We start from the raw sequence: 16,223 nt of genomic DNA on the forward strand, positions 1-16,223 counted from the left end.
AGCCACATTACCAATAGTGAATGAGCAGGAGCAGAATTTCAGTGCATGCCACAGGGGCGTGGAACTTGGACTGTTACACATAAACAGCCATAGAGACTCTATCATCTCACTCAATATGACAAAAAAGATTTCATTGTTAGCAGTTCTTACAGTATGCCGGTGAGTTGGACCCCCCAAACACTTGATGTCACTGTCCCCTCCTCCTTTTTTACTTCCTGCCCTTCTGCCTCTGAGCATGTGCGGTACTTCCAGTTTGTTTGGACTGGCAAACTGCCTTGTTGTTTTTTCATTTCCGTCTTGGCTTCATGAGAGACAGGAAATAGTATGGCAGTCTGCTGGAACTGCTGGGTATATCTTGGGCATAAAAACAAAGAGTGGAATGTGCCATGACAAAACGTTGGCAAAGTACAATGCATGCAAATTGGCACTGGTTAACTTCTTTGAATTGAAGAGATTGATCAGATTGTTGTTCATGCGACGCACAGCACCCCAACCCAGACTAATGCCACAGGACTTGGGCCTGTGCTTGTTTTTATCTCTATGATCTGCAGCAACAACCTGACCTCTGCTACCTGCACCACACTACAGCCACTGTTGTCGTCATTCACTCACCAGCTACTTGTAGACACGACTTACTTCAGGACTTAAGCAGATCGATCGACTGCGAGCTGTGGCAAAACTTTAAGGCAGTGTCTATTTTGAGAAGGCATGAAAAGGGAATGGCGTTTCTCTGATGAGCATTAAAGTTGGACATGCATTCGTGTTATTTTAGATGTAAATTTGAAGAAAGCACTGGGTGTTACCACGCCATCATGTTCCTTAATTTATTGGATGAAATTGATCCATTGTGCTGAGGATTATGTCAGTCGGGGGTGGATATTTCCTCATCAGCTCTTATCTTGTTTTCATGGATGTTTGAGTTCTGTTGTGGTTTGGTTAGTTTGAAAGCTACCCAACCTTGCCTTTAGACTAGATCTGTGGATAAGTGGATAAGTGTATGGCAGTACCTAAGGTAGGTTTTGATCCATTGTAGTGAACGTGGTCGTCTTTGAATAATATCATCCACATTCTGTTACTTCAGTCGGTGAAAAAGACCTGGTCTAGCTGGTTGAAGATAAAGTACTGATTCTCCTGTAAAGGGTTGAAAATGTTTTTCTGTATACTGGTTTCTGGGGCACTTTATGCTTGATAAATGGAAACTCAGGATGCCGTGCTGCTGAACTATATAGGCCTATTACTTCACAGTGGATAGTCCAGGCCAGCATTTCTCAAAGTTGGTGCCAGGAGCTTGTGGCGGTCTCTTGGGGGGGGGGGGGGTGCGCCTCCCTTACCATTGAAGGGGTCACCCTGCCTAGCCTAACCACCACCCTGCCTACTTTAATTGCTGCTGGTATTAGCAAGACTTTTGTTGTCACTTGTTGTAAAATTATGCCTTAGAGCACCACCATCGATGTGCTTTTTTTTATTATTATTTTTAACATTTTAGGCAAACACTGCCCTGCAATGTTGCTGATTCAGCCCTGTGATAGTTACCAGGTCCAGAATTAGCTGTTAGTTTTGCTGTGGTTCCTAAGCGAAGCGAAACCGCTGCCTGGCCGGTCCCCAATGCCAACAAAATTAAGCAAAATGAGAAGTGTTGTGAAGCGCTGCGCTTGTGTTTGTCGTAGCCGTGGGTTAAGGTTCTCCTAGAAATAATGCCGTGGTACACTCCTCCAGCACATGCACCAACATGAAGCGCTTAACAGCTGTTAAAATTGCAGTAGACTGTAATGTGAGTGCACTGCCCCCTCCTGGTGTCATCCTTACACCGACCCAGCAGTGGTGACAGTGAACGGATGCATCAGGGCAATAATCCGTCACAGCAGGTTAATTCCTTCAACATGACCTTTTATCCTTTATCTGTTTAATGTGCATTCCTTCTCACATGAGGATGTGTGATGGGTGTAAGATAAGGGACTAAAGTCTGGATTCAGAAGTAGACGGTTTGCTGGGGGGCTGCACAGAGACATGCTGTGTGATCATCATGTGCACACAGCAACACAGTCTCTTTTGTCTGATTTCAGACTATGACCAAAGTTAAAGGAAGCGAGCCGTTGTGTCCAAGAGACACTGAGAGAGATACCACACTCGTGCACAGCTGTACATATCTACCGAGCACCCGGTTTCGCTGCCACGTTGCAAAGCTTGCACCTTTGTAAAACATCGCACATTCTTAAAAATACACTACAATAAATCGTTAATGAATATGACTCAAATAACTGGAGTCACGGGGCAGGGAGTAACACTTTGTCAGAGTAGTCTGATACTTGACAGAATGTGCACCGCTGTTGAATTTTAGAAATGAATTTAGTTTCTGAATAAGAACAAAACAATGCTATCATCGAAAAAGGGAGGCAACACTCCTACAAAATGCTTACATCTCTGAAGTCAAAGTAATAAATTGTGTAATTATAGGTAATTTATTTTTGATTAATTAACATTATTTAACCAAGACGGCTATATGTAAGGCTTATAAAATGGGACTCTCCTACACAAGGAGCTATCTGTTTTTTTTTAATACTATATATTGGCTGTATGTGAGGGTATATATCTATATATCCCTTTTTTGTTTTCACTTCTGGATCGCCACCTTGTTGTGGTGGAGAAGCTTGCGTGTACCAATGATCCCAAGAGCTATGCCGTCCGGAGCTTGGCTCCTGGTAGGGTCACCCAAGGCGGATAGGTCAAGGGAGAGGTTCCAGACAAAGTGCTATCCAACAAAGACCTCAACGGTGGAACTGGTGAAAGATGTCTCCAGGTCACAACAGCAGTGAAGGTGGATGGAGGCTGCAACAGAGGGTGGTCCCCAATCGTCTTGGTTCTCCATGCCATTGGACTCTGGCCACCCCCTGCCAAGGACCGTGTGGTGGCTACAGGCGCATCAGCCACTCCACGTAAAAAGCTGTCATGCAAGGACCTAGAAGGAGGACCGTCATACTCCACCCTGAGTGACCGCCAATGATGATTCTTTTTTCTTATTCCATTTGGAATGATTTTCCTTTTTGAAACCACCTCACTAAGGCTCGACCCAGTATCAACTCCATGAAGGTACAGTGAGCTGCTCCTTCACAGTAATGATGGTGTGTTGGTGTTTAATGTTGGAGGTCCTGCTGCTCTTGCAGAGTTCAGGTGACCACCCTCGGTGTTTAAGACAGTCGGCTGCCCGCTGGAAATTACTACTTACCGACTTGCCTGTTGCTTCCAATGAAAACTTTATAGAGACACCTAACTGGTGTTTAGGGTTAATAGTCCCTAGTTCCAACTTTTAACGGCTCAAATCTGGAAGGGCTGAGAAGCTGTTTTGAAGCAGAGGTTTTAGTGGAGGATGGGGGGGGGGGGGTCTTTTCAGTCAGCTTCTTTTACTGATTGGGATGGATAGAGACAAACACATGCGCAGCACACACAAACACACACACACTGTATTGTCATGTTTCAGTACAAATGTACTTTTTATAAGGTTTAAAACAAGTGATGTATTGTGAAATGGGGCAGATCACTTTACTAATTTCACGGTGTCGTCACTTTTTTGCACTGGAAATTAAATTGTCATTCTTTGGTGTAAAAGATTTTAAGACTAAATACAAGATTTAAATAGGACTTTTAAATGGACTTGCAATGTGGTTAGATAGTTAAAGTTTTCGTCTACATAAGCATTTAATGCCTCTCTCTCTTGCGCTCTCTCTCTCTCTCTCTCTCTCTCTCTCACACACACACCAATGAAAAACCAAAAAGGACCTATTTAAAGTTTTAATCCTCAAAGATTTAATTTCCTCTCACACACACACACACACACACACACACACATCGCACTAACATTGACGAAACCTAAAATTTAATGTTGACCTCTTACTAAAAAAAAAAAAAAAGTTTCCTGCCAATTCTTTTTCTAAAGGAGCAAAATGAAACAGCCTCTGTTGGGTGTGCCGCAGGGCAGATCGGTCTTGTTTTTGTCTGTGTTTTGTTTTCAGCCATCGTGACTGGTTCTGCTGAGGTTGACCAGTATTGACGGTGCTTTGACTGATGATATTTGTACATGCTGTGTGTTCCTCACCATTGTATTTTGACCATCAGGTTTGCTGGAATGGGTAACCTGCTAAAAGTCCTAACAAAGGAAATTGAGAACTATCCCCACTTTTTCCTGGACTTTGAAAGTAAGTCTGGCGGCCCGAGTGCAGGCGAGAGGGAGATGGGAGGAGAGTGGGGGAGGCAGGGAGAGAAATGTTTAACCCAATTTGGATCTTTCCTTCTTTCTCTGGTCTTCTTCCCTGTCAGCAGGTGGTTTGTTTCGCCGGCTGGCTTCTCCCATTGACGAAGCCGCAAAGAAGTCCGCACGATTTCCTCTAGTTTCCTCCATCTTTTTTTTCTTCCTCGTGTCTCCTTTCCCTTTTAATCGGGCCTCGTGCTCCCTCCTCATCCTACTCTTTCAGTTCTCAGATCTGCCATTTCATCTGCGTTCGTTCCAATGACTTATGGATGACTTTTTTTTTTAACACCACAAAACACCTTTCTTTCAATCTGTCTTTTTCTCTCGCCTTTTTTCTCTTGCAGAAACCAAATGGGGAACCTTTTAAAAGTGCTCACTTGCACAGAGCTTGAACAAGGGCCAAACTTTTTCCTTGACTTTGAAAGTGAGCACAGCTTTTGCCTGCACTCTGCCTGGCTTTCCCTCCGTCTCCCTCTCGCCCCGTGTTTTCCTTCCTCTCTTTTTCTATTTTCTAATCTCTCTCTAGCAACTCTATCAAAGGTCAAGGGTCAGTCTATTCTGCCAAACGTTCCTTCTCTGAATTTCTCATGCAGGCTCCGAGGGCCATTTTGTAATATGTGACGGATTTTTAATGCAATTCTTGAATTAGAATTTCAATTGCCCAAACCTACGTCGACTTGGGTAGCAGTGGAGCGACTCATTGACCTTTGCTGTCTGCTAGCTAACTCTCCTGCATGCTCCAGTCTGTGCACTAACAGTCCCAGTCTTTTTCCTTACATTTACATGTCTTTTGTGTTCACTAACAAAACACCGGCTCTTTTTATGTAGTTGTTGAAATTGTTCTCTCGCTGTGTGATCCTTGCATCCCCCAGCATTGTCCTACTGGAATTGTTGCAAATAGTCATAACTCATATGTGGCGGTTAATTGCAAAAGAAATACAGCTAACATAGTTATTGACTGATTTATATTTGCGATGTACAAAAAATGTCTTCCATTGCATGACAGTTACGATATAGCTTATAATCATTTTCACAACGATTTTACATGCGAACCAGTTTCTCTAGCAGCTTTACTGTACTGCCTCACAGTGTTCACGTAATCTAGACAAATCATCTGTACTTTTAGCACAGTAAATAAATCTGCTTTGGTCTTTATAAAACAAAGGGGAAAAAAGCTAACCACGTCCACAGCGATATTTCAACTTGTCACTATGAAGCCGCTCTCAGGCTCTCTTTGTTCAGCGGAGGAAGGGAAAGGGCATGGAAATAGAAGAGAGTGAAAATGTTTTGAAATGCAAAATAAGACTCGGGGCAGAGTTTTAATACAAAGCAATGTTCTGTATTTATAAGAGGTCATTTTTATAAGAGTTAATCCTCTGCGGTGCATGTTAGCCAGAGAAATAGGCCATTTTAGGAGATCTGATGTCCTGCAAAAAAATGTTTAATATCGTTCAGCAGCTGATATTATCCCTTACATTTTTGGGCCTTGCAAAGCCAAGCTAATAGCTGAAGTGTATGGCATTACAGAAAATAGACGATTTAAAAGCTGATGAACTTGTTTTGGAGCATAGCATGTGTTCTTTCTGCAGCTATGCCGGTGGTGCCGAAAAGAACAACTGACTTCTGGTTATCTGGTGCTTGCAGGGCAAACAGATGACTGGCAAGTTTCAGCTGTTTCAGCCAGAAGAATTTTCCTAAAAATAAATTTCACTCAAAATTTGCACTGTTAATTGGCCATAATAGTTTTCTGGTTGATAACCTCAATGCTTCCTGCTGAACACATTTGAATAGAGTATGCATGTACATTATACTTAAAGTATTTTAAATAAATCTAGACCTAGATCTTCAGTACATTTTAGCAACCCCCCCCCCAAAAAAAAAACTATCTCTGTTGAATAAGTTGGGCCCTGTGGCTATCCAGGAATGTAGCACGCTTTGGCTAAGACTTCCCTCTTCAATGAACCACGGCGATATTTTTCTTTGGTTGAATATTGAAACTTTAACAGACATGTCTCCTTATAAGTTCATGAACAGCCAACCTCCAAACATTCACTCCTTAAAAAAATATCTGTAGTCGCTAGCAACATTCAGTCCTACTTTTATTCATGAGACAATTTCAGAAATTAAAAAATTTCACATTGCCTCCAGGGGAAAAGAAAATGGATCTCGGTCACACAGAGGTTTGTGGATGCCCTGTGCACAGCAGTGCTCTTCCCTAATGTTGGTCAGAACAAGAACAAGTCGCTTTTATTCAAAGGGTATTATTAACCAGTATACCCTGTCACGAGTTCCCCATTGAACTCTTAATGTGAACGGGTCTACACCCCACCACAGTATATTCTGTTTTTACCATGACTATACTATAACCAAATATGCTCATAAGTCATGAGCACTCAACAGTTCTGTCCTTTGGATAGACTTTGCTTGTAAAAGCTAACACTTGGGCTCCGGTTTCCTCCCACAGTCCAAAGACATTTAGGTCAGGTGAATTGGCCATACTAAATTGTCTCTAGGTATGAATGTGTATGTTTGTATGTCTGCCCTGTGATGGCCTGGTGGCCTGTCCAGGGTGTCTCCCCGCCTGCCACCCAGTGACTGCTGGGATAGGCTCCAGCATCACCGCCACCAGGAGAGCAGGATAAGCGGTTTGGATAATGGATGGATGGATATACTAAAACTGCACATGTAAAGGCGAAGCAGGTCGGAAGCCTTCGCTGCTTTGTTGGATCACTGCTGTGTTGATTAGGGCAGTGTTTCTCAACCGGGGGTCCGTGGACCCCTAGTGGTCCGGGGTGTAATTGCAAGGGGTCCGTGAAAATAAAATATCTTTAAAAAAAAGATCCTGTGACATTTATAGAAATAGGATTATTTTACTCAAATGTGACTGAGACCTTTATCTACCTAAACTATAAAGGGTAACAGGACTTTTTTCTTTAATTACATCTGTTTCACAAGTGTAATTTATTGTATTTTAATAAGAGATCTCGCTCCCGTTTGCATTGTTAAAAGTTACTGCATAAAAATGCTGTTGTTACATATATCTGAAAGTTACTGAATACATATTCTGTTTTGTTACATATATCTGAAAGTTACTGCATAAGAATTCTGTTTTGTTAACTATATCTAAGTTATAACTGAAAGCTCTTATTTTTGCCCCAAAGAGTGAATAAATGCTATAATGCAATTTAAAATGCAGTTTCTACTGTTTCTATCAAATTGCAACCCCCCTCCCCCAAGATCAGGTGGAGGGGTCCTCAGGGTAGATCAAAAATACGCAGGGGGTCCAGGACCCCAAAAAGGTTGAGAACCACTGGATTAGGGTGTCCCAGTCAAATCAATGAGGTTACTAGATGTACAACATGATTTCTCGACTTTCAAAATAAAGGCCTCTCTGTTAGGAATAAAAAGGAAGCTGGTATAGTTTGTCCAGGACCTCTTTACGTAGATATGTGCTAGCTAAAAGAATAGGTGCTTACAAAAGTAAAATATTGCTGGGGCGCTGGCAAACATGCAGACGTAACAAGTAACACTTGCTCTATGTTTTTATGTTTCATGTACTTAACGCTTCTATCCTTTAAAAGAAACAAACACATTTTTTTTTTGATTGGGAAAACAACTTGCTATTCGTTTACTGATTCGTCCCTACATTTATAAAAATAACCATCAACACCATGCAATTCGTAATTCAAAGTCTTTTCACACCAGTGTGAACAAATTGCAGTATTGGCTTTAGTTCCAATTGTTAATTTTGGGGGGGGGTTACACAGAAAACTAGTTCTTGATGTGAAAAGGCAAGAATTAAGAGCTTTTCAGAGCTGAGTCTTGTTTTACCATCCAGAAACAACTGTTAGCTTGGCTAACTTTTGTCTGTGTGTGTGTGTGTGTGTGTGTGTGTGTGTGTGTGTGTGTGTGTGTGTGTGTGCGCACATGTTGCACATGTACATGTGTTTATTAGATGCCCAGCCTGGTGAAGGTGAGCGTGAGGTATGGAACCAGGTGAACTCTGTCCTGCAGGACTCTGAGAGCATCCTGTCTGGCCTGCAAGCGTACAAGGGAGCAGGACAGGAGATCAGAGATGTAGGGGACATGCACATAAACAACATACACACACACATGAGACAACAGTGTAAAGTTGTAAACTAAATTCACGGTTCGATACAAGACTTTTGTCACCTGTACTTTTATTTACTCCCATCTATGCATGATTGTGTAAACAAAAGAATCGAGTGTTTTGTTCGTTTGTTTATTTGTAATGTTTTCCATATTTCTGCAGTATGTATATTCTCTTAACCCTGTCTCTCCCTGTATTTTATGTCTTCACATTCAAAGAATACATTTCCAACAGTATATTTTTGATGAATAATTAAAATTTGCAATTATTAGATTATGAGCCTTGTATCATCGTTAAAATGGATAAAACATTTAAAATTTAAATAGTGGGGTTTCATGTTCATTCATCCTTGACTGGTGAATTAGCGCCTGTGGGTAGACCATTTTCTGGTGCAAGCTTTTCTTAAGTCTAAAGGGGAGAAGGTAATGGACCTACACCCAGGACTTCACCACCCCCACTGTTGCATAGGCATCCAAAACCTCACCTGCTGGATGCACTAGGTTGTGTATGATAAAGGTCTTTTAGAGTTTGGATAGAGACAAAGAAGTCAGGAGGGAAGAGCTAAGCCCAAGGATTCAAATCGACCCTGATCTCTGTTCTGTAAGACCACCATCATGAGCAGGCACTGGCTGCATGTTACCCCTGACTGTACATCATGTACCAATGTTTGTCCTGTCTGTGTCTGTCCCATCCAGGCCATCCAGAACCCAAATGACCTGCCGCTGCAAGAGCGGGCCTGGAACTCAGTCTGCCCCCTGGTCATCAGGCTAAAGAAGTTCTACGGCTTCTCACTCCGACTAGGTAATATCTTCAATTTAAAAAAAAGAAGAAGAAAATTCATGTCATGAAAAGATTGATTCCTGATTTAGATTGAGGAGAACATGGCAGAAAGAAGTTTAAAATGATGAATGATGATATAGAATCATATGATAATGACAGAATGATAATGATAGAATGATATAATGATAAATGATGATAGCCATCTAGATTTATGTTTTAATATAAGAAGAAGTTTTTGTTGTCTTTTTTGATTTTGTATTTCAGTGCGAGACAGCGTCTTCTTTTTTCTTCTTCTTTAGCCAAACTTCTTTTTTTGCCAAAATATTTTCAAGGCCATTCCTTTCAAGTTATTTCTATTCCCTTCTTGTCAACACCTAATCTTGTATTTTTAGTGGAATAGTTCATCAAAGTATCACAAAGTCCTTTTTTTTTTAAATAGGTTTATTACTATCCCTGTACAGGACGGCACAGTGGCGCAATGGTTAGCGCGGTCGCCTCACAGCAAGAAGGTCCTGGGTTTGAACCCCGGGGTTGTCCAACCTTGGGGGGTCATCCTAGGTCATCCTCTGCGTGGGTTTCCTCCGGGTGCTCCAGTTTCCTCCCACAGTCCAAAGACATGTAGGTCAGGTGAATCGGCCATACTAAATTGTCCCCAGGTGTCGACCCTGTGATGGACTGGCAGCCTGTCCAAGGGTGTCTCCCCATCTGCCGCCCAATGACTGTTGGGATAGGCTCCAGCATCCCGCAACCCCAATTGGAATAAGCGGCTTGGATAATGGATGGATGGATGGATTATTCCTGTACAGTATAGGTCTATATGAATGACACAGAAGTAAAGCTTCATGGTGTCCGGGTTGCGTGGCGGTCTATTCCGTTGCCTACTAATACGGAGATTGCCTGTTCAAATCCCCGCCTTATCTCCAGCATGGTCGGGCGTCCCTATAGACACAATTGGCCGTTTCTGCGGGTGGGAAGCAGGATTGAGTATGCGTCTTGGTCGCTGCACTAGCACCTTCTCTGGTCAGTCGGGGCGCCTGTTCAGGGGGGAGGAGGAACTGGGGGGGAATGGCGTGATCCTCTCACGCGCTATGTCCCCCTGGCGAAACTCCTCACTGTCAGGTGAAAAGAAGCGGCTGACGACTCCACAAGTATCGGAGGAGACGTGGTAGTCTGCAGCCCTCCCCGGATCGGCAGAGGGGGTGGAGCAACGACCTGGACAGCTCGGAAGAGTGGGGTAATTGGCCAGATACAATTGGGGGGGAAAGGGGGGGGAGTAAAGCTTCACCCAAGATTGTACTCTGTTATTTATTGCATTTTTAAGTCTTCAGTGATCAGGAGGAAGTCGTTTACTCTACTTTTTGCATCTTATTTGAAAGGACTTTAGACTATATTTTGTGAAGATTAACTAAAACCATGATAAGCAGTAGTGCAGGATTTGAGTTTCATTTGCTTTAGAGCTCAGTACCAGTGTGTGGCAGTCTGCAGAAGGGATCGGATACTTACACACCTAACTGCCGCACTTGTCTCTCTGTGTTTGTATGTGTAGAGGAGGCACTTCAGAGTTTGTTGGAGTCCCTCACCTGCCCGCCCTACACTCCCACACAGCACCTGGAGAAAGAGCAGGCACTGGCCAAACAGTTTGCAGAGATCCTCCACTTCACACTGCGCTTCGATGAACTCAAGGTCTGCTGAAGATCAGGGCGGCTTGATGTACTCCTTTTCAACCTACCCTCCTTCCTCCCTCCCCTCCTTCCTCCCTCTCACTCACTATTCCCCCGACACCCATTTCCTTCCTCACTCACTTTCTCTCTCATTCACTGACTCTCTCACACACACTCTCTCTCGGTCAAGTCATCTGACATTTGTTGTTTTGTCTTTTTTGAGAGTGATAGTTTGGGACTTTTGTTGTTGTCCGTGCTTTGATTATTTTATATTCAGATGAGGATTCCTGCCATCCAGAACGACTTCAGCTACTACAGAAGAACCATCAGTCGAAACCGGATAAACAACATGAATGTGAGATATCTTAATGATTCAGTTTATTCAGATTCACATTATCTGAATGTGAGGTGATTTGCGTTCAGATAATTATTCTTCCAGAAACAGGATGTCCCACTCACAACAGCTTTTTAATTTTAATTTTTTAGTATTTACATATTAGAGTGAGAGTTTTTTTTTTAGGGCGTCAGGGTAGAGTAGGACGCATACACTATTCCGTTGCCTAACACGGGGATCGCTGGCTCAAATCCCCGTATTACCTCCGGCTTGGTCGGGCGTCCCTACAGAAACAATTTGCCGTGTTTGTGGGTGGGAAGCCGCATATGGGTATGCGTCCTGGTCGCTGCACTAACTCTGGTCGACCAGGGCGCCTGTTTGGGGGGGAGGGGGAACTGGAGGGGATAGCGTGATCCTCCCACGCGCTACATCCCCCAGGCGAAACTCCTCACTGTCAGGTGAAAAGAAGCAGCTGGCGACTCAACATGTATCAGAGGAGGCATGTGGTAGTCTGCCCCCCCCCCCCCCCGGATCGGCAGAGGGGTTGGAGCAGAGATCAGGACGGCTTGGAAGAGTGGGGTAGTTGGCACTTTCATTTTTCCTCGCAGCATGCCCCTTCTTAAATACTGTCATTCTAGAGCCAAGGGAAAATACCCAGGACACTCCTTTGTTTTGTTTATGTTACTACTATTGCACTTTTGTTCTTCATGCAGGGGTTGGTAGTGTGGTAGGTGGGTGGGGTGGGGGGGCACTGCTGAATGACTACAGCAGAAACACCGTGGTTTCGTCCGAAGAAAAAGTAGAATCCAGCAAAACAACTGAACCCGTGCTGACCCATCAGTTCGTGTCTGTTCTTTGCGACTGTGTCTGCAGTTGGACATTGAGAACGAGGTCAACAACGAGATGGCAAATAGGATGTCCCTTTTCTATGCCGAGGCCACACCCATGCTGAAGACCCTCAGCAACGCCACCACAAACTTTGTGACAGAGGTGAGGGTGTTGTCACTGTAACTGTGTACATATCTATAAAAATTAATATATGCCACACCATCCCAGGACTGTGGTTCGATTTTATTCTTTTTCTTTTTTTTTTAATCATACAGATCATTTCTGAGAAGAGGATTAAAATTCCTCCTACATCTTTACCCTACTTTCTTCTTCCTTGTGACCATTCTGTCTTGCATGGTCATTGTAAGGGTTGAGAAATGTTTTGGTATATCTCCTGGCATGGGACTACGGCCTTTACAGTCCTTACTATAGTTGCTTATTGTTTTGGTAATTTAGCATTTGTAACTTGTGCCACTGCAACCATTGAGCGCCGTACTAGTCAAGATCAGATTACTTCAAATGTGTAGTGATCAGTGACACCTGGTCCGTGTTTTTACATGGTGACAGCTCTCTGCCACTAATCAGATGTCCTGTATACTCATCTCTGTGAGAGACAGAACATTTTAAAACAATATGTCATATTTAGGAGCTATTGCAACACAAATGTTAGGTTTGTTTTTTTCCCAAAAAATTTCCATCTTAATGGTCTTACCCTATTTTCATCTAGCCATTTTATGCAGATATAGTTGGATCATATTTATGGAATTGGTTAAATTTACAAAATACATCTTGCGATCGAAGAAGTCTACAGGGCTTGCCCTATTCAGGGATTAATGCATTTTTAACCTAATTTAATTTAATGGCTGACTCCCCGGTAATTGACAGATGTGACACGTATTATCTATTATAAGTTACTTTATTAATAGAAATATTATTTTCGGCCTTATTTATGCAGAGGGTGATTGTATACAGGCAAGCATGCTTGCCGAGCTTAAACTGCATCACAGTCATCATTTCGATGGACTGCCGAAGAAAAGTACAGTGTAGTACAATGTACATTGGAGAGCCACAGTCTCATATTTCCTTGCTTTTGTGAACTCGTCATACTGTGTATTGTATACCTAGTCAGAAAGCATGTCCTTTTGCTTTGGTGAGCAAATCATATTACCTCTTGCATACATGGGGATAGTGTTCCTTTTCCTACTGCACTGTGTGTAACTGTGAGGGTGTAAAATGATAAGAACAGCATGCATGTTTGGTTAAGTCTTCACAGGATAAATTGGTGACCAATTACTAAACTGTCATTGACTGTTGTGCGTCTGGTCTGTGTTGCTTGCTCCAGAATAAGACCCTACCTCTGGAGAACACGACAGATTGTCTCAGCACCATGGCCAGCGTCTGTAAAGTCATGCTCGAAACACCGTGAGTCACACTTGTGAATAATGCATGTCTCACTGTACTGACACATGTGAACTTTAAAAGAACATTTTTAGGATCTCAGCTGCATCTTGTTCAAGTGATGAAACTAAGGGCCATGTTTTAACGATCTAAGCGCACGGTCTGAAGCGCATGGCGCAAGTGATTTTAGGACGTGTCCAAATCCAATTTTGCTGGTTTAACGGCAGACAGTCTGAGCACAAAGTAAGGTGCTTGGTTCAAACGGGTTGAATTTAGTCTCTTAATTAATCGTAGGTGTGTCTTGGCGTAACATGAAATAAACCAATCAGTGTCATCTCCCATTCCCTTCAAAAGCCAGGTGTGCTTGCACCTTGGCGATTTGCTATTGTAATGGCGAATTTGCCAAGTAGTAGAAAAAATGCTTCTCTGCAGAGGAAACATTGCACGAGGAGAATGGTTAGTCTGACTAACCATTAAGACATGTATTTTTTTAAATATCACGTGTTGTGCACCCGCCTATGTAGGTGCATATTGCTATCTTAATAATGCACCCTTAAAATAACAGTAAAATACTGTGCCACTGACTTAAGGCCAGGTTTTTGTTGGTTAATCATACAACGCTTTCCTCTGCCTCAAGATAGCAATGCACTAACAATGCACCTGATTACACCTAATTTTAAGACCAATACGCCCGTGGGCACTCAGATGGACACAAGTACATTTGCTATTTAAACAGTATAGCCGCTGGATGGGAAAATGACAAAAGTATTGGTCTGAAACTAGCAAAGACAGTTGTGTTGCGCTCAGTGCTGCTTTGCGCCAGGTGTAAGGTTGAACCCTAATAGTCTCTTCCTATGTTGACCTTCATTATGAACCAAAGCGTGCAATTTTCACCACTGATTCCCATTTTTTTCCTCTGTCTCTCTCATATATATATATATATATATATATATATATATATATATATATATCTCTGCAGGGACTATGCTAGTCGGTTCAGCAGTGAGGACACCCTGTTGTTTTGTATGAGGGTCATGGTGGGAGTAATCATCCTTTACGACCACGTTCACCCCAACGGAGCCTTCAATAAGTCCTCCAAGATAGACGTAAGATGAACACACATACACCTTTGACACAGATGAGTGCTCAGCTATACAACTGAACAATGTATTTAAATGGTCAAAGAACACCTCTGGATGCAAGCAAACAGCAAATTTCTGATGGATCTGCACATTCAAACAACAAAAAAAAATCACAAAGTTATGCACAGGTACACACACATGCATTCTATCCTGTTGAAGAGCAAAGATGAGGCTTTCTCTAAATGTGATTGGATTAGCATATGCCCATCTCTGTGGTTGCCTGGTCATACCTACAGGTCATGCGACGTAACTAGCACATTTTGGGCCTCACAACTATGTCTGTAGTGCAACACCTCCATCAGTGCACACCGTATCTAACCTGGGTTCATGTCTTCTCAGATGAAAGGCTGCATAAAGGTCCTGAAGGATCAGCCAGCAGACAATGTCGAAGGCCTCCTGAATGCCCTCAAGTAGGTTTCCTGCCTCCCATCGCCACTCCCTTCCCTTAAACAGTAGCGTTACATCTTATAACACAGAGAAATAGTGTTTATGTATGCTGCTCTTGAGCATTAGTCACATTATGGCACCAAGGATTGGGCACTCGCTGCTTTATGAAGTGAAGAGTTTTACTGTTCCTGCAAAGTGGGTGGTGTTAACTGGACATTGCTTTAGCCAAATTGTAGGCAAGGTATGCTAGCCTAAATGTGCCCTTGCTTATGCCTTTCTGTTGTGGTCGCTTTACGTCTTTATGGTATTGTTGTAGAGCTCAGGAAATCCAGATACACACACAGAGACACACACACACACTGTCCATTCCATTGTGGGAATGATTTGAGACTAGAAAGAGGAAACTACAGTCACCAGGCTCCCCTTGGTGCATGGCTTAAGGATTTAGCTGTTTGAACAGTCAGTGCATGGTGCACACACAACTGTAGACTGCATAACTTAATGTGAATGCCCCTTTAATCCGGGGTTTTGACTGATAAATTTGTTAAGCTACTGATGGACAACTCAGTCAGCACATGCGAAAGTTGTATTTATGTGAATTTTGAAGCTGTGAATAAGAGACACTGACTGGAAATGTCAAAATAGTGTAAAATTGATAAATTTCACTCACAGAAAAAAAACATTTCGTCACTTGACGTGGCTCAGTTGATTTGTTAAAAGGGGTAGTACTGTGATAACGAGAGATACATTTTGAAAAAAAATTCCGATGTAAAATAATTGTCAGCCATCCCCCCCCCCCCCATGTTTTTTATGATAGTCTTAAAACGGGGGAGATTGTTTGAATACGTAAAACCAACTTATTTTTACATTTTGGTTTATTTCAACATTCCAAAAGTTTCATTAAGGGGCGTCTGGGTGGCGTGGCGGTCTATTCCATTGCCTACCAACACGGGGATCAGCGGTTCGAATCCCCATGTTACCTCCAGCTTGATCGGGCATCCCTACAGACACAATTGGCCGTGTCTGCGGGTGGGAAGCCGGAAGTGGGTATATGTCCTTGTCGCTGCACTAGCACCACCTCTGGTCGGTCGGGGCATCTGTTCAGGGAGGAGGGGGGAATAATGTGATCCTCGCACGCACTACGTCCCCCTGGTGAAACTCCTCACTGTCAGGTGAAAAGAAGCAGCTGGCGACTCCACGTATCGGAGGAGGCATGTGGTAGTCTGCAGTGCTCCCCGGATCAGCAGAGGGGGTGGAGCAGGGACCGGGACGGCTCGGAAGAGTGGGGTAATTGAACAGATACAATTGGGGAGGAAAATGTGTACAGTAGCAGGGCTAG

General features: G+C 43.0%; 1 protein-coding gene across 1 annotated transcript in view; it reads left to right on the plus strand.

The window, feature by feature from the left end:
- The window catches only part of fam49a (family with sequence similarity 49 member A), a 49,110-nt gene that overhangs the window by 31,719 nt on the left and 1,168 nt on the right, over positions 1-16,223 (plus strand). Inside the window, exons 3-11 of the mRNA XM_056294638.1 lie at positions 4,111-4,190; positions 8,199-8,320; positions 9,050-9,155; positions 10,681-10,817; positions 11,073-11,150; positions 12,003-12,119; positions 13,300-13,379; positions 14,335-14,461; positions 14,837-14,907. Of these exons, the coding sequence (XP_056150613.1) occupies positions 4,121-4,190; positions 8,199-8,320; positions 9,050-9,155; positions 10,681-10,817; positions 11,073-11,150; positions 12,003-12,119; positions 13,300-13,379; positions 14,335-14,461; positions 14,837-14,907 (908 nt within the window). The 5' untranslated portion in view covers positions 4,111-4,120. The remainder of the gene's footprint in view (positions 1-4,110; positions 4,191-8,198; positions 8,321-9,049; positions 9,156-10,680; positions 10,818-11,072; positions 11,151-12,002; positions 12,120-13,299; positions 13,380-14,334; positions 14,462-14,836; positions 14,908-16,223) is intronic.

The sequence above is a fragment of the Lampris incognitus genome, chromosome 15 (genome assembly GCF_029633865.1).
Source record: "Lampris incognitus isolate fLamInc1 chromosome 15, fLamInc1.hap2, whole genome shotgun sequence".
NCBI classification, from domain to species: domain Eukaryota; kingdom Metazoa; phylum Chordata; class Actinopteri; order Lampriformes; family Lampridae; genus Lampris; species Lampris incognitus.